Below are 22,847 nucleotides of genomic sequence, written 5' to 3' on the forward strand. Positions count from 1 at the left end.
CAGGCGCCCCAAGATGAGAGGACCATCTCGACACCGGCGGAGACTACAACAGAGGATCAGGACCATACTAGCACGGCATGGGAGACATCCAGTCAGAGTACTCACCATGGAGGACATTGAGGATATCCGCCATCGACCGATGAGAGACATCTTTGGATAGTGATGTGTATGATGCTTACCTTTGTTGCTAGAGTTTTCCTCCCAGATGTTATCCATTAGGAGCTCCTAGTACCGTACTTTTCCTCACAGTTATTTCAGTTTCAGTTAGTTGTTTTTAGCTTTTCTTACACAGACATTGTATCAGATCCACCAATTGTTGTAACCTTTTTGGTCTCATAGGTCATTTTGGCCTTTTGAAGACGTTAATATATCATTTCATTTCATTTCGTTTCTCTCTCTCTCTCTCTCTCTCTCTCTCTCTCTCTCTCTCTCTCCCTCCTGTGTTTCCATTTTCCTTTCTTCCACTGCACATTCTATCAAGTCGGGGCAGCCATCACAAAAGCTTGGGCTCAATCTCAGAAATATGCACAATCTCAGAAGAAAAAGTGTCCTCCATAGGTACCAAGAGTGCCACCAAAGCCCGAAACTCCACGAACTCCCTCTGCAAAAGGGAATGACCACCGGAGAGGAAAACGCAGCCAGAAAAGCGCTGCTGTCCTGAAAAAACAGGCCGCCTATGTCCAAACTCCACGTGGAATGAAACGCTGATCAGAAAATTACCTGATGGCTGCAAGCGATGAAGCCAATCTGAAGAGAAAGTGATCAGCAGGTGCTGTCCAGAAAACGCAGCAACAAAGAGGCTGCAAACATGAGAAAAAACGCAGAGGAGAGGGTGCTGAGAATAGGGCTCAATCTGGGGCAAGAGAGGAGTCGCTGAACCGGGAGCGATGATACCATGAAAGAGTGCACAGAGCGGAAGCAAAGGGGCACTAGAGTGTGCTGAATAGAGAGTGCAAGAGAGAGAGAGATATGGAGCAACTATGTTGAATATACTGAAGCAAAACAGTCCCAAGCAAGAGACACAGATAGTCTCATATTTGACGGAGCAAAATATGTACAAGACTGAATGAAAAGTGAGAGGCTAGCACCACCTATTTATAGGTGAGGAATGCCGGCCGACTGGAGCATATGAGCTGGCCGACTGGTAAAATACCAAAAGGGTTGGGAAAAATCCCAGAAAAATATGGAAAAAAGGGGTGGCCAGCCCACAATCAAGGGCCATACAAAAGGGACCAAAAGGACACCAAAAATGGGCAGAAACTGGGGATGAATGTGCTTACAATACTGAGGTAGTATATAAGGGCTGGCTCCCTTTCCCTCAGTCCATCTCATTTTTCAGCATTCAGTTGAGGTCATTAGCAGCTGCTACTACTGCTGCTCATCATTGTACAGCACCTATATTTGCTTCACTTTCTTTCAAGGAGTTGGTCCATAGAAGTATTGTTGTTTTACGGTCTGTACCTAGATCATGAGTGTTACTGCTACTCTTGCTATAGTCCATAGCGTTGCAGAGGTAGCCCTTTGCAAGCACGTATTGGTGGTATGGGAGACCAAGGCTAATTGGCATGGATCTGTGGGATTGGAGCCTTAGGCTCATGAGAGGTCTATGGACAAACCGTGGTTGGTGGTGAGCTAGTGCCTACCTTATATATTTAGTTAAATTTAATCACGGTTTAGATAGAGGGTTTCGACCCTTTACACATCGACTCGGACTTCAAGTTATATAATATATGGAATCAAACAAGGCCATGTTGTCATCACGAAAAAAATGCCTCACATATCTGGTATGCCTTGCAAAAGCAATTAGATAAAAGTTTGGATTGCATAGACAATAAAAATACAGACAATCATCCACACAGACACAGCTTTGGGTCCCAATCGCCAGGGGACCCCCCCCCCCAACAAAACCCCCACAAAGTGTATATGCTTTACTAATATGAGAATGAAATTACAAATGGCTGTGGCTGAAAACTGCATTGAATTGTGTTCTCTATGTTTGTTGTTGTGCTATCTTTGTGTTATCAACCAGGAACCTGAGCAACCTTCTCCATCCATTTCAACATTCTGTTATGTACCTAGATGAATCCAAGAACATGCCCAAATTCACCTTTTAGGAACGTGCAAGGTATATACTCATGGTAGTCAACCCACAAGACTATATAACTATCAACTCCATTATGCATAGTATGGATTAGATACTACGACATCCCCACTAACGTCATCAGTGCCCAATAGTGGGTGTAGAACTCTGTATCAAGATATGCTCTTACACACACACACACACACACACACACACACACACACACATAAGAGCATATATTCACCCTAAGGCCTTCGTATTGAGTTTCTATCAAACCTCCGGAGATGCAGGGTAGACTTAGCCATAATGAAGCCTAGCACTAAGGGAAGTGGCAAATAGAAAGAATTAGTATAGCAAACAAGTAGTTGATAGGGCAAATGCACCGCTAAAGATAGAAAGAATAAGCACAATATCAATTGGCCGCAACTCGGACGAAAAAATCACAATGTGAAATTTGCATGTCTGCTAATACAGTTGAATTATATACCTACTCGAACCTAGGAACATGCCCACCTTGTCATAAATATCTCCTCCGGCCAGGTTTTTGGGGGGGAGCAACGGCTAGGAGATGGGAGCCCAGCCATTGACGTTGCTTAGTGCCCTAGGGTGGTGTGCGTGCCGCTGCTACGTGACTTTGACATGGTATCAGAGCTCGGCCTGTGTGGTCCTGGGCGGTCCTAACCTCTGTTTGATCAAGCTGCTCGAATTGAAGGAGGGTGTTGGAGGTGGCAATTCTTGTAGCTACTCTTAGGTTATCGCATGACTAGAAGTTGTGGATTATCCCATATGCAAGAGCATGGGAAGTCGAAGAGCCATATATAGGGTGTGGTGGCACCTTGTCATAGATATCTCCTCCGGCCGGGTTTGGGGGGGAGCAACGGCTAGGAGATGGGAGCTGACATTGCTCGGTGCCCTAGGGTGGTGTGCGTGCTGCTGCTCCATGACTTTGACAACAATACATCTATGAAGTAACTATATCATGGAAGAAAAGAATATTAACTAACAAAAAAAGACAAGCTATGTGAATGTCAATGCTACATAGGAGCCTTGAAGTGGCTAGAACATGTGGTAGGAAGAGAAGTTGCTCAACTCAAAAAATTTGGCCTTTTTTGCTCGTAGGTACACATCTATGGAACCTCTCTTGGTGGATTCCTAGCACAATTATTTGCTCACTACCGTCCTCGAAGGGTGAAGTCTCTGGTGCTTTCCAACACATTTGTGGATACAAGGGAGTTTGCTGCTGCAACAGCTTGGTCTTCATTGTGGGTATCAAGCTCATTGTGGTCTTTTTGCAGAATAGTTGTTCAATCTTTAAGCACAATTCTCAAAAGAAGTTTGTTTTAAAAATGTTCCTTTGTTTGTTGTTTGTTGAGAGACCAGGATCAATTGGACTCCCGAGTTTATGTTGAAGCGTTATATATTGTCGGGAATTCGTGATGGACCGCAAGAGCCACTTATAGCTGACTCTATCGACTTTATAGTAAATCAGGTAGCTTCTGACTTGTTAAGCTAGTAGGTCTTTTTTCAATTGAAATCTCTGGCTTAGAATGGCATTTTGTCTTAACAGTCTTTTGTTGCATTATCATTTCACCCTTTTCTACCAAATTTGTGTTATTTGATGAATGCAACTTTGGAAAGTAAATTCTCAGACAAACTGTAAGCTTTGTTGGCAGAGGATGTGTGCCTATCAGCAATCGCTAGGTCTCTTAACATTCATAGAGCTGCTTCATCTTCTTGGTTTCATAATGGGAGAGCTAGGGATCCTGAGGGGCCACTTATAGATTTCTTAGCTTATGGATGGAAGATAATTGCCCTTGCCTTAGCTTAGCTCCTGCTGAGGTTTTCCTCGAAATTGTTCTCTGAAAATCAGGATTCCTATTCATGAGGCTCAGCTTGGTGCCAATCCTAAAGTGGCAGAGGTGTGGACCCACTATGTTACTTTGTTGATAGGAGTGAAATTAACAATATAAAGCTAATGGCCACATGGGCCAAAGTTTAGGAATTGACTAGGGAAGGTGGTTAGAAATGTATGATACTTGATTTACGTGTTTAATGTAAGTATGCACAGTACTGATAAGATAGGTACGTTAAGTACACCACTCTTTTTTCTAGCTTGAATAAATATAAAATATGATATTTTGAATCTATAAAGAAGCTTTCTGCCATAGAACGCTTTGTATGGTATGCATGCAGTACACACAGAATTGTACGGATCATGAGGTTGAGTATGAGTATGGGGATGCAACCATGCAGTAACTTCAGAGGTTGAGAGCCAAAGGATAGGCTGGTTTAAAGTTTGATTTTTCCACTTTGGATTACAGTGTACACTCCCTTTTTTTTAAAATTGAAACCACTGATTTTAATTAACTTGGATTACACTTCCACTTTAAGGGTAGTCATTGAGAAGGCACATGCTAGGTTTGAGAGTCTATTTTTGTTATCTGGACGTTAAAAAGGTTTTTGATTCTGTACTCTGCAAAAAGGTCTCTAATTTCCATGACTTTATTGATGAGTTTTCTTCATCTGCAATGCCTCTCTTTGAACAGGTTATAGGGTGTATCAGAAATTCAGCTGGGATACCTGCCCATATTCTGGGACTCTATTTGGGGTTTATATTAATGAGATGGGTAATTTTATCTAGAGATTAGGAGTAAATTCTTTTTTGGGACATGCTCTTATTGTATGCAGATGTTAATGCGGTAAACCTCAGCAAAGACCAATAATGATTTTAGATCCCTTAAGGGTGGAAATGAGGATGCATAAATTCACACACAACCAACGGGAACCGATAGAGTTGGTGGACTCCTACACACTATTTTCTGGCCCACACTTTACCATGAGGAAGTCTGTGTGGGCTGTAGGCTTGACTTAGTAAGACCTTGCTTGATTAACAATGTTTCCAAGTCTGTTGTCTCAAGGATCCACTGACAAAGAGTTTATTGGCCCAGCAGTCATGTATGGGACACCATTCTTAGGTGTGATCTTAAGAGAAAGCATTCAGAGATTGTAGATTTTGATCTTTTCCATCTCATAAGGTGAAATCTATTAGTGACAAAAGACCATCCTTAGAGAGTTTATAGTTTCACCTTTTGAGGTTGGCACAATCTTTTAGATAGTCACCTATATACAGAAAAATTTGATTTGATCCTTAACAGCTGATCGTCTACCTAGGACTGCAATTGCCTCGTCCATGCTGTTGGCCAGGATTGAAACAGTGGTACTACATGATGGCTAGATAGCATCCCTCTAGAGGCATTTGGATGAACATATTACCACCTTTCCACCACAGCAGCCAGCCTTGATGCCCCCAACCTCTACGTTAAGAGACCAAATTATTTGGATGGACATTCTTAAGCTTTATATCTTCTGGTCATGGATTGAGTGGCCACACAAAGTGCAGTTTTACCAGGACCATTTCTTATAGCTCATCAGTGATGGCTTTGGCATGAGGATTGCCATTGGTTAGATCAGAGCTTGCACACGTCACCTCAAATTCAAGATAGGGTCACGGAGCACTTCCAGCATTTGCTACTTGACAAAGGAGCACAATCTGTCAGGGATTCACGCAACACAATCATCTTAACACAGGACATGTACAAGATAAATCCAAAATAAGGGTTCTGCAGGCTAGCTAAACACCAACCATAGATCTTGTACAAGACAAGATCTTTGTTGAGCGTAGGAGCTAAGGCTCTGTCCATACAGACCACACCAGTAAACCATGGCGTCTCATACCACCAGGACCGGCCTTGAAGGGCCATCCGTCTGCATCAAGGATGGACATTGAGGAGTGGATTGCAACCATTGGTCTAGGCACAAAACCATCTTGTCACATAACAATACAATACAATGGTCCGCTCTAGTCACATAACCCTCACTTGTATAGATTTTTCGAATAAAAGGTGCATTGTGCAGTGGCATTTGTTTGGCGCAGATAGTGCATTTGTTTTGAGTTATGGTTGGCAGTGATGTATTCAATTGGTTCGGAGCAGAGGACAAGTTGGATGGTTCCAACTACCTTCTTTGGTCAGTGGCTGTGAAGCTCGACTAGAGGAGCAACCGGCTCCTAGTGGCGTTCAAGCAACTGACCTAGATGAGATTACACGTGATGAAAACCAAGGTCCAGGTGGAACAACTGGTTCTACTCCTACACGTCACAAAGAGGTCGTTCAAGGAGTACAACACGTACTGGTCGTGCTGATGTTGGTCTAGCTCGTACTCCGGACCAAGCTAGATGGGATGGAAGAGATTCACAAGCACATGCAATGATTGCTCTTGCTATGAAGAAGTCCATTATCCCACATATTCGCTCTTGTGACACTGCCAAGCAGTCATTGGATGCACTCACATCTTTGTACCATGTATGCAATGAGGCTAAGGTAGCCTATTTGAGAAGGCAGCTAGAGTCAGAGCATATGAATGAGGGAGATTCAATGGATTCTTACGTGTCAACAATCAAGGATTTAAGAGCACAATTGGCTAGCCTTGATGAGGCTTATCCAAATAGTTCACTTGTGCCCGTAGTCCTGAATCAAAGTTGTGCCCGTAGTCCTGAATCAAAGTTGTGCCTTGACCATAAGGCTCTTGATGAAGGGTAATCCAAACGCCCTTACTATTGATGAGTTGGTCTTTGTGCTCTTGTAAGAAGAGCTATCAAGGCAGAATAGGAATGTCATGCACATTGGGGGTCAAGCTTATATCATGAATCAACGAGGCAAGGGTAAGGCCTCCTCACAGGGGGGTTCTAAGCCGTGCACATCTCGGAGCCAGAGTATCGAGAAAGCCTTGTATGGCCTTAAGCATGCTCCTTGTTAGCCTCTGGCCTCCGGGAAGTCCACGATAGGGGGATCCAATGTTTGAATGAGTGATTCTGGTTCTAGTGGAAGTACACCACCTGCACTTGTTCCTTCCACACAAGAACAACTCAGACGGGGTGCTAAAGATACATAGGCTCATGCCTCGATTGCTCTCTTGTGTAAACGGCAAGTCATACCTCATATTCGTTCATGTACTTCTTCTAAAAGTGTATGGGATATACTTGCCTCTTTATATCAGATCCGCAATGAAGCTCGTGTAGCTTATCCACGGAAAAAGCTTGACTTGGAGCATATGACCGAGGGTGATTCTATGGATGGATTTCTCACCTGTGTTAAGAGTTTGCGAGAGCAATTAATCAATATTGATGAGGTGATACCTCACAGTTCACTTGTCGTTACGGTTCTCAATAGCTTGCCTGAATCCTATCAAGGATTTGCTACCACTCTTCACCTCTTGACGAAGAGAAAGCAATACAGATTTGTACACATTTTTATGATTTGGTAGCTCTCTTGTAATAGGAAGAGAAATCATGCTCCAATTGGAACAACATGATTGCTGCAGATCAGGCTTTTGTTGCCTCCCAAGGAAAATTTGTGGCTGGATCTAGTGCTAAACCTAAGGGCAAAGCACAAGCCCATTTAGATCCTCCCAAGTCCAAAGAGGAGAAGACCAAGAAGAAGAAGAGATGCAACTATTGCTAGAAACCTGGTCATGTAATTGAGGAATGCAGGAAGCATAAAGAGAGTGAGAAAAAGAAGCAGCAGCAAGGTCTTGCTATAACTAAAGGTGACAATACCGAGGAAGCAAATTTCGCACATGATGGCTATGTCTTAACAGTCACATGTAGTGATTTGTATGCCTCTTGTTTATCATTGGCAGATGCTGATTGGTATTTTGATTCAGGTACTACAAAGCACATCACTTTGTGCAAGAAGCTGTTTGCTACCTTGAGAGATGCACCGTTAGGTGGTACAGTTTTGTGTGCTAATAATGCATCATATGTCATTAAAGGCATTGGCAATGTGGACACGTATACTCTTGCAAATACTTTGTATGTATCTTGAATTCGCAAGAATCTTATTTTTGTCTTAGCACTTGCAAAAGTTGGTCTCAAAATCTAGTTTTGTGATCATTGCTAGTCCATTTATGATAGAACAGATTTTGATACGCTTATGCTATGTGGTACATTGCACAATGGCCTTTATAGGTTTCACATGTATGATAGGAGTAGTGATTCTCATGATGATGCTATGGTTGCTTCCACATCATAGGTTATGCATGACATTGCGCTATGGCATGCTCGGTTTGATCACCTTAATTTTCCTTCTTTTATGCATTTACAACATTAGTCTATGATTAATGAGTTGCCACCCATGTAGCTCCCACACAAGCATGTATGCGAGGGATGTATTGGGAAAGATGCATCGTCAGTCCTTTTCGGAGGATGGCACTGTGTGAGCTACTTAGGCATTGCAGCTCGTACATAGTGATTTATGTGGCCCTATGAGGGCATCATCTTTTGTAGGACATCTGTACTTTATGACTTTCATTGACGATTAGTAATTACACTCGGTTTCGTTGGGTGTATGGTTTGAAAGCTAAATGAGATGCATTTTCAACTTTCCATCAGTTTCTCCCTATGGCTGAAAATGCTTGCATCCATAAGCTCATGACATTGTGTATAGATCGAGAGGGGGGGGGGATATTTTGTCAGAATATGCAGCGGAGATGATGACCAAGCCTGGGAACACAAGAGCAAAAGCAAAAAACGCAGGCAGAAAAACAGCACAAGAGAGAGACAGATGTAGGCGTGTAACTCTGCTCTATATACACAAGAAGATCTCGAGATATGATACAAACAAGGCATGGGGGCTGAGGACCTATATATACTCCCCTAGAGGGCAGTCGGCCAGCATCAGGAAAGCCCACGACTGAGAAAAATGTCCACGACTGCTGAAAATAGCAGTCGGCCAGCTACAGATGCATCCGCCTAGACAGAACAAGTCGGCCAGCACTCTGACAGCCCACGACTGATGTAGATCCAGTCGGCCAGCTTCAGAGTGCTCCTGGCATCACCTGGCAGCCCTCCCAAGCCTCAGAAAAATGGGAAAAAATAGGGGAAAAATACGGAGAGTGGGGAAAAATGGGAAAACACCTCATAAGGGCGGGCACACCCACAACAAAAGCCCTGGTGTATAAATCTAGACAGGAGATGACTTCTAACACCCCCTCTCAGCTCCTGGCTGTGTGACCAACCACTGGGAGCTGGGGTGCCGCCTGAGCAAATCCTGAGAGCGACTTCGTGAAGAGGTCCACCGTATTGTCCTCCGTCGAACAGAACTCCAGCAAGATGTCATCAGCAACAATCTGTTCACGAACAAAGTGCCTCTGGATGACCAAGGGTTCCTCCAGTGGAAGCCCAAACCTGCAATGTAACCTCCTCCTGCTCCATAAAACTGCTCATGGGCCATAAGTAGATCTCCTCGTGTCCGGATCTCCTCCCCAAACCGAGTCACTCCAACCGTGGAGTCGGACTCCATCCAACAATCCCCCTCCTGTGTACAAGAGTCCATGATCCTTCGCATGCTGCAGAAACCACAGGAAACGCAATCCTGCCTCACAAAGAGACATCTGCAACCAAGAGCTCAACTGCCTCATCATGAAGCTCCCGTCCAATCCGGTGTCCATCAACCAGATCAATGAACCATACAGCTTCTGAGTCACAGAGACATCACACTGCTCACAAGGATCAACACCTGTTACGGTGCACAAGCAAGTCCTGGAAACCTGATGAAACCTGTCAACCACCCCCTCTGAATCCGAAACCACAAAGCCTGGAGAAACCACCTCCTTTTGCAAGTAATCACCTATCACCTGCCTGGCTTTCCGAAAGGTCTCCGTGGAAAGAACATCCTCAACTACTGGAAGTTCTATGTCCCGAACACTACGAGACATCAGAGCATAAGTGACCTGTTCAGCTTCCTCTGACTCACGAACACAAGAACTACCAACCTCAGTACTGGAAAGTTCCTGCCAACTGCTGCCATCTACTGGCAAGCTATCCACCATCTGGTCTCGGAAAGCCCACACCTGCAGCGTATCCACACCTGAGTAGCTATTACCACACTGCCACTCATCACAATCTTGAGGACCTGGGAGAGAGAGTGCTGAAAGCCTGTAGACTCCATTCTCCACTCCACCTTCCCAAACCACTTGGCCTGTTGCTTTGTCCCGGAGAGCAACAAAATGCTCATCAAACTCCACCCGTACGCCAGTCTTGCAAACCTGATGCACTGACAACAGATGAAAACCAAGTGCCGGAACATACAACACCTGGGAGGAATGCTTCCCCCCTCTGCCATCGGGAACTATCTCCATCCTGCCCTCACTGTGAACTGGGATAGTGGACGTATCCCCAGTAAGAATATGACCAGAACACCTGCAGAGATCCTGTAAACCGGAACGGGAAGGAGTCATGTGCCTGGAAGCACCACTATCGAGAATCCACTCCCGAGTATCCGTCGCGGAGAATCCTCCAATCTCCTCCCTGCCTGAAGAAAATGAAGCATCGGTGTCCATCACCTCCAGGTGTACAAAAGCCGGAGTCTTCATGATTGCTGAGGAGTCGTCACCCTTCTCGGTCTTCCGCTTGGGACACTGCCTCCAGTAGTGGCCTTTCTCGCCACAATCATTACAGGTCCTCTCTGCCTTTAGCTTCTCGCGGTCAGCGTCGGACATCTTCTCAGAAGACTTCTCCGATGAAGCCTTCCCCTTGCCCGAGTTACGGCCTTTCGACCGTTGGCCAGTAAAGGCCTCCGAACCTCCACCCTGAGGAGGGTTCGTGAATCGTTCCTCCTGGTCCAGGACCATAGGCACAAGCTCCTCCCACGTGATGGTGCTGAGCCTGCCACTGGTAATCAAAGAGGAGTAAAATGCTAAGTACGAAGAGGGCAAATGTGACAGCAACGTGATGGCCATGTCCTCTGACGATATCTCCTTCCCAGCCTGAAGAACTTCCTGCTGAAGAGCCTGCAGCTTGTTAATATGCTCCGGCATCGTCGACGACTTTGCAGGGCTCATAACCCGCATCTGTACTTCCAAGGAAATCCTCTTCATGGGCGATACCCTGTTATAAAGTGAGGCCAAATGCTGCCATATACCTCTGGCCAGCGTCATGTGCTTGACATGATTGATTACCTGCGGTGTGCAGTTGAGGAAAATAAACGAACGGACCCTGGCGTTGACGCGATCCCACATCTGCGTCTGGGCCTCCCGGTCCTTTCGGGTTGACGGTAACTCCCCTTCCTCTACTTCCGGCCGTGGAACACCAACAACGACGAAATCGGCGAGATCGTAGGACTCCAAAACGGATTCCATCATCACCTTCCATATGCCGTAGTTGCTCCCGTCCAACTGACGGTCCACCGGGAACGTGGGGAGTGTCGGGATATTCACATGTCTCTCGGCCATCTCATACAGATCTGCCATCGCGGGGATGTACTCTGAAAAGGGTGGGTGGGTGGGAACAAAGAAGAACTAAAACCTGCAAGTGGCTGTCCAGCAAATCAGCCCGCCTTCCTCTTGCTTCTCCTCTTCCCGAACAGTCCAAAACAGTCCACCAATCAGCCACAAAACAGCCCCCTCTTGCTCACACAAATCCGAAGACCAATCTAGAGCCTAGGGCTCTGATACCATGTCAGAATATGCAGCGGAGATGATGACCAAGCCTGGGAACACAAGAGCAAAAGCAAAAAACGCAGGCAGAAAAACAGCACAAGAGAGAGACAGATGTAGGCGTGTAACTCTGCTCTATATACACAAGAAGATCCCGAGATATGATACAAACAAGGCATGGGGGCTGAGGACCTATATATACCCCCCTAGAGGGCAGTCGGCCAGCATCAGGAAAGCCCACGACTGAGAAAAATGTCCACGACTGCTGAAAATAGCAGTCGGCCAGCTACAGATGCATCCGCCTAGACAGAACAAGTCGGCCAGCACTCTGACAGCCCACGACTGATGTAGATCCAGTCGGCCAGCTTCAGAGTGCTCCTGGCATCACCTGGCAGCCCTCCCAAGCCTCAGAAAAATGGGAAAAAATAGGGGAAAAATACGGAGAGTGGGGAAAAATGGGAAAACACCTCATAAGGGCGGGCACACCCACAACAAAGGCCCTGGTGTATAAATCTAGACAGGAGATGACTTCTAACATATTTGTCACCTGAGTTTACAGCTTTTATGCACTCATGTGGTATTTCTCATCAGTGTACTATTTCTTATACACCACAGCAGAATGGTGTGGTTGAGCGCCGTTGAGCGCCATAATCGTACACTTATGGGAATGGCAAGATGTATGCTTAAAAGCAAGGATTCGCCATCGAAATTTTGGCTTGAAGTGGTCAGGTGCACCAACTATGTGCTAAATCGTTGTCCCATTAAAGCATTGAAATCTATGATAGCTTATGAGGCTTGGAATGGCAGAATCCATGCAATCACTCATATGCGTGTTTTTGGATGTCTGGCTTACGTGCATGTACTAGCACAACAAAGACTGAAATGTATTTTTGTGGGGTATAGTAGTGAGAGCAAAGAATACAGGCTGAATGTACCTTCCACCAGTAAGATTATTGTGTCCAGAGATGTCATCTTTGATGAATATGCATCCCAAGCTATGCTTTCATGTAGGCTACAACCATTAATTGATGCCGCAGATGTCTTTGATACATTGCTACCATTATTTGGTACAGGTGCTTAACTTGTTGAGCTTGCTTTGGCTCCAAATCAGCCTCCCGTTGCTGTAGAAAATCAGCAAATTCAGCAGCCCAACATTCCCCCTATTGCTCCAAATCTGCCACACTTTGATTAGGATGCCATGGGTGATGCATTGGTTGAAGAGGATGCAGCCATTCGTGACTCATATAGAGTTTCCTGTTGGCTCATTGACACCTTGCGTGACAGCAAGCTGCCTACACTTATGCCAGGTCGTACACGCGTTGTCTCTCGACATGCATCTCATTTTGTTGACATAGCCCTTGTTGCTACTGCATGTAATGAGGAGCCACTTTCTCATTTTGATGCATTGGAGAATGATAATTGGGTTACAGCCATGCGTTTGGAGTTGGCTCCATTGCAAAGAATGCTAGATGGGAGTTATGTGACTTGCTTGCAGGTAAGTGTGCTATCGGCACAAAGTGGGTGTATAAATTGAAACGCAAGCCCGATGGCTCCATTGATCGCTGGAAGGCTCGTTTAGTTGCCAAAGGGTATGTCTAAAGAGAGGGCATTGACTATGATGAGACTTTTGCGTCTACTTCATGTATGACCACCATAAAGGTTAGAATGTGCATCAGTTGGATGTCAAAACTGCTTTTTTGAATGATGATTTAGAGGAAGAGGCTTATGTAACATAGCCTCTTGGCTTTGTTCAGAAAGGTGCAGAGCATAAAGGATGTAGATTGCGTAAAGCACTTTATGGCCTTAATCAGGCTCCTCGTGCTTGGTAACAAAAGATACATGCGTACTTGCTCCCTCATATTTTTCAGAATAGCCCTACTGAGAGTACTCTCTATGTTCGCAAACAGGGGGATGATTTCATAATCCTGAACCTTTATGTGGATGATTTGCTAGTGACTGGCCTTGATGAGGAGCAAATTTCAGCTTTCATAGCTGAATTACAGCATGCAGTTGATGTTATAGATATGGGGCTTTTGCATTACTATTTGGGTATCCAGTTTATACCAGTTGAGGGGGGCATCATGCTATCTTAGAGAAGATACATTGAGCAAAGGTTCCAAATGACAGATTGCAAACCTGTTTTTACTCCTATATGGAACCAGGCTTACGACGATCACTTGAGGACTCTTCCGAGCCATTTGATGTTGCCACTTATCAGCAAGCTGTGGGATGTCTTATTTATCTATGCACTACTCGTCTTGATATTTAGTATGCAGTGTCACAGTTGAGCAGATTTATGCATTGCCGTGGCACTAGGCAATGGCAAGTAGTGAAGCGTGTCTTTCGTTACCTTAACGGCACTTAGGACTTTGTATTGTTTTATAGCAATGCGTCTTCTTTATGCTTGACCGCCTACACTGATAGTGACGGGGTAGGATATTATGGCACTAGGGTGTCAACAAGTGGTAACTGTTTCCTTCTTGGAAGTTCATGCATTTCATGGCTCAGCAAGAAGCAGCCGATAGTGGCCACTTCTAGTTGTGAGGCTAATTATAGGGCAACATTCACAGCTACTGTGGAATGTGTATGGCTCCGTCGTCTATTGGCAGATCTTCGTATTAGACAGCCGTCTTCTACCACCATTTTCACTGAATGATAGCTAGAGTGTATTCGCAGTGGCGCGGAATCCGGTTTTTCATGCGCTGACAAAGCAAATGTACAATATGTAGCAGTGTGTCACATAGCACCTCAATGCATGGGTGCATGTGAGTTTTTACTCAAAAAATCAGTCCATACTCTCTCATGGATATCTACGTGATGGGAAGGATTTTGAGCAATTCTGTTACTGACAAATTTTCCAAAAGCTGAAACCCTAATTTTGCATAAACCCTAATTCTATAAAACCCTAATTTAGCTGAAACCCTAATTCGCAGAAACCCTTATTTCAGCATAGTGCTATGGAGTATTCTATCCTCATTACTTTGACCTAAAGCTAGAAGGTGTTTGCAAATGGCAACCGATTCTCGAGCAAGAGTTTCTTATGTTCTCTAAACCTACTCTACATCCTTGTTCTTGGCCGTTAAGGTCTCCTATGTCTAGGTCTGGTACACACTTATGTAACTAGAAAGGAACCCGGAATGATAGACCAACCCTTCAAATTCCAAACAGAGCATAAAAACACAACGGAATAACCATAAACAATATAATTACACCGCACTGAGCCGGAACGGCTGGCCCCCTTTAGGTACTTCTTTATTGAGAGAGAAGCTTTTACAGTAAACCAAGGTCCGGGTGCATACAGCACCGGATCTTCCACAAAGCATCACAAATCCAGTGCCAACATAAAAACACAGCACCAAGAGCCATCTGAAAACTGTCTCAAAATAGTCCCTTGAATCAGCTCATAAATAGTCCATGAAATAGCCTGGTATAGAGCCAAAAACAGCCCCAAACTCCATGCCAAAAGAGCCCCAAAAGAGCTCTCAAAACTGTCCCAGATTCCTCCAAAACAGCCCCAAATCTGCCCATGACAAGGCTCAAAATGGAACCTCAAACCAGCCCCAGAAGAGCCCCAGATTCCTCCAAAACAGCCCCAAATCTGCCCATGACAAGGCTAGAACTGTGAGAGTGAAGAACATTAGATGTCAACCTGTCACGTGCACACCCAGTGGGTGTACAGGTGACATGGCTTTCTAGGCATTCATAAGCATTAAGCAGATAGTATTCATGAGCATTATTAAGCAAAGGCATTCAAGCATTTATAGCATGTGCAGCATGTTATGGGAATGTTAACAGCACCTACAACAATACATGAAGCATTCAGGGCATTTAGTGCATGCATCACATCAGGTCAAGGCTTGTGGAACCAGCCGATAGGAGTATTTGTCAAATCCCGAGATCTCTCCGAGAGGGAAATCTGCAAAACAGCCATGAAAAGCAAGACAAAGCAACAAACCCTAACCCTAGAAGGAAAAGCGGAAGAAACATATCTGGGGACTTAACAGTTATGTCATGTGCACGCTAGGGGCAAGCAGATTGGCGAGCTAGAGTGTGATATATTGTGGGCGGACATGTGCTTTTTAGCCCGCTATTGATAGCGCGTGCTTTTTGGGCGTTTCTTCCCTATTTATTGGGGGGAGGGGTACCAGTTGGGCACACACCGATGGATGGAGCACAGGAGTGCAGAGCGTGTGGTGCAGGAGCACCATCGCGCAGGAGGCCGTCGTCCTTGGGGACAACCCCGGGTGGTAGAGGACACCGGATGAGGACGATGGCAGGCACTCACGACAGCATGACGCTCTAGCTCGCGGCTCGGTGGGGACGGCCAAGATTGTGAGCCTCGCTCATGGTTGTCATGGTTAGGTGGTGATAATACCTGCACCCAGATATGTTTCTTCTGCTTTGCCTTCTAGGTTAAGGTTCGTTGCTTTGTCTTGCTTTTCATGGCTGTTTTGTAGGTTTCCCTCACGGAGAGATCTCGGGACTCGATGGTATTACAACAGCCGACTAGGCTTTATTTGCTAGTCGTGGTAAATTGTAATTATCAGCAGCCGACAGCAGCATATTAGGCATTTATGAAGTCGTGAGGTCCCAGACAGGCTGGCCGACTGCAGTACAGTGGCCAACCAGCAGCATAACTCAGTATATATAGAAGTGCATCATTCCTTTAGTTGTATCTTCCTACTTCTCAACGTTTCTAGCCTATGGAGCAAGAGGAGTCATCAACAGGTTCAGCATTCAGCTAGAAGACAGCATACAGTTCATCATCTGCCTCCTACATAGAGGAAAGCTAACAGTTCATCATTTGCCTCCCACATAGAGGAAAGCTAACATTTCAAGGGTGGACCTCAACATTGGAGAAGGGAACATTCAGTCAGCATTCAGCATTCAGCATTCAGCATCTCTGTCTCTCTGAGATAGGTATTCATCCAGGACAGGCACAGATCTATTCATAGATCTCCATTGTAACCATTCATTTAATATAGCTGCATTGTATTGACACCATTGTCTCTCTTAAGTATAATTAAGTGCAGTTTAGTTAAGCCTAAGGTTGTTTTACTACGATCAATCTCCCTCATGTCACATTGATATCAGAGCGTAACAGGGTAACCAACCTTAGTTTATGTTCATTACAAAGGTCATCAATTAGTCAGCATGTTAGTCGCTTCCGCTCAGTTAAATCTAGTTCTCAAGATCTTGCAAGCCATCCTTAGGGTTTCCCCCTTAGGCATGCATCAATAACCCATCCATTTGCATTCTTGCATAGCATATAGGGTTGCACATGGCTTGGATCAGCATAGTAGGCATCCTAGCAGTCAGTCTAGCATCTTGTATCTGCAAGAAATACATGATTTACCCATGAGTTTTCTGGGAAAGAATGACATCCATCATCAAAGGAGCAAATGGATTTTGGGCTTCAACCGGCATCAGCAGGGGGTTCTCTTCCACATAAGAAGACAAAAGTTTGCTCCAACATCGCCTCAGGAGGTTCAGAGGTCCATGAACGACGGACATGGTGTGTGAAAGGATTTCACAGATAGGTTAGTGGTGATTCAAGTTTCTCCAAGCAGATTTAGCAGCATTTGCCATGTAGTTCCCACAGTGGAGAAGTCTTTGGCTCAAAGGATTCAACTTCTGCAGTTGACCTCAGTCCCGAGTCCCAACAAAAGAAGTCAAAGTGGGGGATCAACAGAGGAGTCGAAAGGTTGTTAGGTGTACCACCTAGCAAAAATTTAGCAGAGGGGAATGTCATGTGCACACCCAGTTGGTGTAGAGGTAAAATGGCATCCTAGGCATTCATAAGCATTAAGCAGATAGTATTCATGAGCATTAAGCAAAGGCATTGAAGCATTTACAGCATGTGCAACATGTTATGGGACTGTTAACTGCACCTACAACAGTACAAGAAGCATTCAGGGCATTTAGTGCATGCATCACATCAGGTCAAGGCTTGTGGAACCAGCTGATAGGAGTATTACAACAGTTGACTAGGCTTTATTGCTAGTTGTGGTAATTATCAACATCCGATAGTAGCATATTAGGCATTTATGAAGTCATGAGGTCCCAGACAAGCTGGCCGATTGCAATACACTGGCCGATCAGCAGCATAACTCAATATATATAGAAGCTCATCATTCCTTTAGTCATATCTTCCTACTTCTCAGCGTTTCCAGTCTATGGAGCAAGAGGGGTCATCACATATTCAACATTCAAATAGAAGACCACATACAATACATCTCTTGCCTCCTACATAGAAGAAAACCAACATCTCAAGGGTGGGCCTCAACATTGGAGAAGGGAACATTCAGTCAGCATCAGCATTCAGCCTATCTCTGTCTTCCCGAGATAGATATTCATCTAGGATAGGTATAGATCTATTCATAGATCTCCATTGTAACCATTCATTTAATATAGCTGCATTGCATTGCATTGACACCATTGTCTCTCTCTTAAGTATAATTAAGTGGAGTTTAGTTAAGCCTAAGGTTCTTTTACTACGATCAATCTCCCTCATGTCACACAACCTCACGTGTAGCTGCTGTGTACAGCTAGCACTGACTGCTGTACAGCCTATGCACAGGGGAGAGCGCGAATTGTAGGGCCAGCTCCGAGAGAGAGAGAGAGAGAGAGAGAGAGAGAGAGAGAGAGAGAGAGGTTGCTATACCAGCTGTACGGCCAGCATACATGGAGGATGGAGACCAGCTGTAGACAGCCAGCGCTGAAAGAGAGATGTTATATGGCCAACGCAGGTGCAGCCGGTGAGGAGCTGCAACAAGAGAAAGAATGTTTTTTTTCTGCCCGCCCTCTCCTCCCCTCATGCGCATCCTTCCTTTTGCTTATAAAGAAGTCGACCAGGTCATAAATAGCTATGCTTTTTCCCTTTTTGCCAAAAGTGGCTGAGTATGCCCAAAATATCAAGTTCCATGCTTTTCCGAGCTTGTTGGTCAAGATTCCTCTAGGCACCTCCTTTTGGTCCATATAAGCATGCTCAGAAGGTGATAAATCCGGCCACACTTTAATGATGTGTGAACCTGTTGCCTTAAAATCAAACCAACAAATAAAATTCCTTGTAGTTCATACTCTATTGCCATTTGTCAAGCCAAATATGCCAATAAAGCATTTCTTCTGTGGAAAATCCCGGTTGCTTAGTTTCATAACAAGGGATGTGTCAGGATCTCATGATATATTTTATGTGGATTCTGGTGCCTCTAACCACATGACCAGTCATGCTGAGTGGTTTAGAGATATGCAAAAAATGGAAAAACCAGGTTATGTAGAAACAAGTGATGATACTGCGTATCCCATTGCGCATGTTGGTTAAGTGTCATTGTCTATGCAGGATGGCGAAATGAAGTACTTGGCTGATGTACTTCATGTTCCGAATATTACAAAGAACTTGCTTTCTGTTGAACAGATGGTTGAGCAAGGTCTACAACAAGTGAGGTTTAATCCTCAAGGTTGTTTTGTGGAAGACTTAAAAAATAAGTGTCTCTTGGTTGCAAAGGGTAACAGAAATGACAGGATGTTTACTTTGGATGTAAACATACCTGAGATAAAGGTAGACTTAAATAATAAGTGTCTCTTGGTTGCAAAGGGTAACAGAAATGACAGGATGTTTACTTTGGATGTAAACATGCTTGAGATAAAGGCAGCTATGTTTGCGCATGGAACATGTGTCATTGCAGATATTGACATATGGCACAAGCGCATTGGTCATGTGAATGTACAGCGATTGAAGTCTATGCAGGCCCAAAATATTGTTGCAGGTTTGTCAAAGTTTAAGGTTGACGGTATGCATAAGGTATGTGAAGCATGCCAACTTGGTAAGCAGGCCAAACATGCTTTCCCGCATGAAAAGCATGTCAGTGCAAGGCCATTGGATGTCATACATTCAGATGTATGGGGACCGACCAAGATTGCAACTTTGCAGGTTGCAGGTACTATGTTACATTCATTGATGACCACACTAGGAAAGTGTGGGTTTATTTCATGAAGGAGAAAAGTGAGGTGTTTGCTCACTTTCAGAGATTTAAAGCCTTGGTCGAGAAGGAAAAAGGTATGCAAATAAAATGCCTAAGATCATATGGTGGGGGAGAATATTTCTCCAATGAGTTCAGCGATTTCCTGAGAAAGCAGGGAATCAAAAGGCAGTTTATGTGCAGGTACACTCCGCAATAGAATGGTGTTGCAGAAAGGAAAAACAAGCACATTGTAGAAGTGGCACGTGCCTTGATGGCTGAAAAGAATATGCCACATTACTTTTGGTTGCAGAAGCAGTAGCAACTGCTGTGTACATTATGAACAGGACACCCACTGCAGCTATTCATAGTATGACTTCGGAACAGAAGTTTACGGGCATAAGACCGGATGTGTCTCACTTGAAAGTGTTCGGGTGTATTGCATATGTACATGTTCTTGATGAAGTGAGAACAAAGTTGGATCCAAAGGCAGAGAAATGCATCTTCATTGGTTATGCTATGGAGCAAAAAGATTATAAATGCTATAACCCTACCACTCGTGAGATGCGAGTAAGCAGAGATGTTGTCTTCGATGAGATAAGTAGCTAGTATGCACCAGTAGTGAAGGCAACAGAAGATGCAAATGTAAGAAGTGTTGATGTAGCACCACATGTAGAGCAGCAATCACAGGTGTTGAGTGGACCCGGGAAGTCCTCGAGCAGTGGATCCAATGTTAGCTCATGGTCAGGTAGGTTGAGGAATGATGCAGGTACACATGTATCACGGACAGGGAAGGAAAAGGCAGATCAACTTTTTGTGCTTGATCTGTCACAGCAAGTCACTCGTATGTGGATGGTGACTCTAGCTTGGCATTCCGTTTGTGGTTACTCCTGGTGTAAGGAGAACCAGGACTGTTTTGAGGATTCCTGGCAATGATCCAGGTGAACGCAGGTCTACGAGGGTTAGATACCCTGTTGACAGGTTGAGATATGATGGATATACAGCCCATCATTATGCTTATATGGTAAAAGCAATACAAGAGGTTGAGCCCACTTGCTTTGAGCAGGTAATTGGAAATAAGAAATGGGAAGATGCCATGGATGAGGAGATGGCAACATTGGATGCAAATGCAAGATGGGAGTTAGTGTCCTTGCCTAAGGAAAAGAAGGCAATTGGATGTAAGTGGATGTATAAAGTCAAGCACAATGTTGATGGTTTAGTGAGCAGGTACAAGGCAAGATTGGTTGCCAAGGGCTATGCGTAGACTTATGGCATAGACCATGAGGAGACATTCAGCCCGGTTGCAAGAATGGCAACCGTGAGAGCTGTCATTGCTATGGCTGCAGCGAAGGGTTGGTCTTTACATCAAATGGATGTAAACAATGCTTTCTTGCATGGTGATTTGCAAGAAGTGTACATGATGCAGCCACCAAGTTATGAGAGTGATGCACATCCAGATTTTGTGTGTAGGTTATGCAAAGCCTTGTATGGCTTGAAGCAGGCACCCAGAGCATGGTCAAACAAGATCGGGGAGTATCTTGTTACCAGTGGATTTCAGATATCCAATGCAGATTTTTCACTATATGTGAAAAAGACAGATAGAGGGATCATGCTATTAGTCATCTATGTGGATGACTTGATTATCACTGGTGATAGTGATGCAGACATACATGATGTTAGGATGCTTTTGAAGCAGAAGTTTGAGATGAAGGATTTGAGTAAGCTGCGGTATTTCTTGGGCATAGGGGTGGTGAGATCACCTCATGGCATTTTACTATTGCAGAGGCAGTATGGCTTGGACATGTTGTCCAAGTATGGTATAACAAGTTGTAAGCCTATTTCAGTGACATTGGAGCATAACACAAAGCTTTCCGTAGATACGGGTGAGCTTTTGGAGGATGCCACTACATATAGGCGTATAGAGGGTAGTTTGATCTACATGACCATTACAAGGTCAGACTTGAGCTATGCTGTTGGACTTGTGAGTCAGTTTATGCAGGCCCCTAGGAAGCCACACTTGGATGCGGCTAGACGGATCCTCAGATACATAAAAGTCCACAGTTGATTATGGACTTTTCTATGAGGCTAGTACAGAGATATAGTTGCATGGGTACACAGATGCTGATTGGGCTGGTAGTATTGTAGACGGAGATCTACCAGTGGTTTTATATTCTCATTTGGGAGTGTTGCTGGGAGTTGGAGCAGTAAGAAGCAGCCAACAGTTGCCTTGTCGAGTACAGAGGCAGAGTACAGGGGTGCTGCTATGGCAGCTTGTGAGGTAGCTTGGTTTCAGAAGCTACTTGGTGACATGGGAGAGCCCGTGGATGGGAGAGTTGTCATATATTGTGACAGCATGAGCAGCATACAATGGCCAGTAATCCAGTATATCATGGTAGAACGAAGCACATTGAGGTGCATTATCACTTTGTGAGGGAGAAGGTTCTAGCAGGAGATATAGATATGGTATATGTCAGCACAGAGGATCAAGTGGCTGATATCTTCATGAAGGCATTGGACACAGAGAAGCTCCACAAGTTTAGGAGCTTACTTGGAGTGCAGTGTGTGGAGTTGAGCTCGAGGGAGAGTGTTGAGATATCGAGCTCAACTAGTGCTACGGTGGACATTGATGACCCGCCTGGGTGATAGCTTCTGCATCTACACCACTGGCATGGTTGGTGAGATTATGGGTGATTTGCGGCCAGTGGGATGACAGGCCCCTCTGGTCGTGTAAAAATCCTCATTAACCTTGTGAGGGTGTCCTTCACACACTGGGGGCTTGCCCAAGGTATGTATGGCCTAACCTATCAGTTTGTTATGGCCTTTTGGGCATAGTAGCAGGGGAACGCCGTTTCCACCCCTTGGGAACGGTGGAACGCGTTCCCCCAAGGCTGAGATGCCTAAACCGGGTGGAACGTGCATGGGGGAATGATTTGGCATGGGAACGGCCAGGGGAACGTGGGGGAACGTAGGGGAATGGTTTCATGGAACGTTTGGCTGCCGTTCCCCCTTTGGGGAACGTTTTTTATGTTTGGCCAAGAAAAAAAAAAGAGAGAAAAAGTGTACCTGTTGTTGCAAGCCGCCTGTGGATATCCTTGAAAGACGTACCCTATTGTCGCCTGGCCGCATACTTCCTAGGCCCGTGCGGCGTGCGTACTTGATAGCTCTGAGTCTCGAGTGGGCTCCTCTCTCGAGTCTCTTTAGACTTCGACTCCTACTTTTCAAGGCAAGGCAACAAGGCTACTTACTTTTCCCTCTCTTTCTCTCTCGTTCCCCCTTACTGTCCCCCCTCGTTCTCGTTCCCCTTGTGGCCCGTTCCC

The 22,847-nt window shown here is 44.9% G+C and overlaps 1 protein-coding gene across 3 annotated transcripts in view; it reads left to right on the forward strand.

The window, feature by feature from the left end:
• The window catches only part of LOC147629958 (alpha/beta-Hydrolases superfamily protein), a 55,632-nt gene that overhangs the window by 21,914 nt on the left and 10,871 nt on the right, over window positions 1-22,847 (forward strand). For all 3 annotated transcript variants that reach the window (XM_086811506.1, XM_086811505.1, XM_086811504.1), the window contains 2 exons: window positions 3,200-3,342; window positions 3,461-3,569. In XM_086811506.1, the coding sequence (XP_086667632.1) occupies window positions 3,200-3,342; window positions 3,461-3,569 (252 nt within the window). The remainder of the gene's footprint in view (window positions 1-3,199; window positions 3,343-3,460; window positions 3,570-22,847) is intronic.

Source organism: Cibotium barometz, chromosome 17, assembly GCF_041138505.1.
Source record: "Cibotium barometz isolate CiBa-2024 chromosome 17, ASM4113850v1, whole genome shotgun sequence".
Taxonomy (NCBI): Eukaryota; Viridiplantae; Streptophyta; class Polypodiopsida; order Cyatheales; family Cibotiaceae; genus Cibotium; species Cibotium barometz.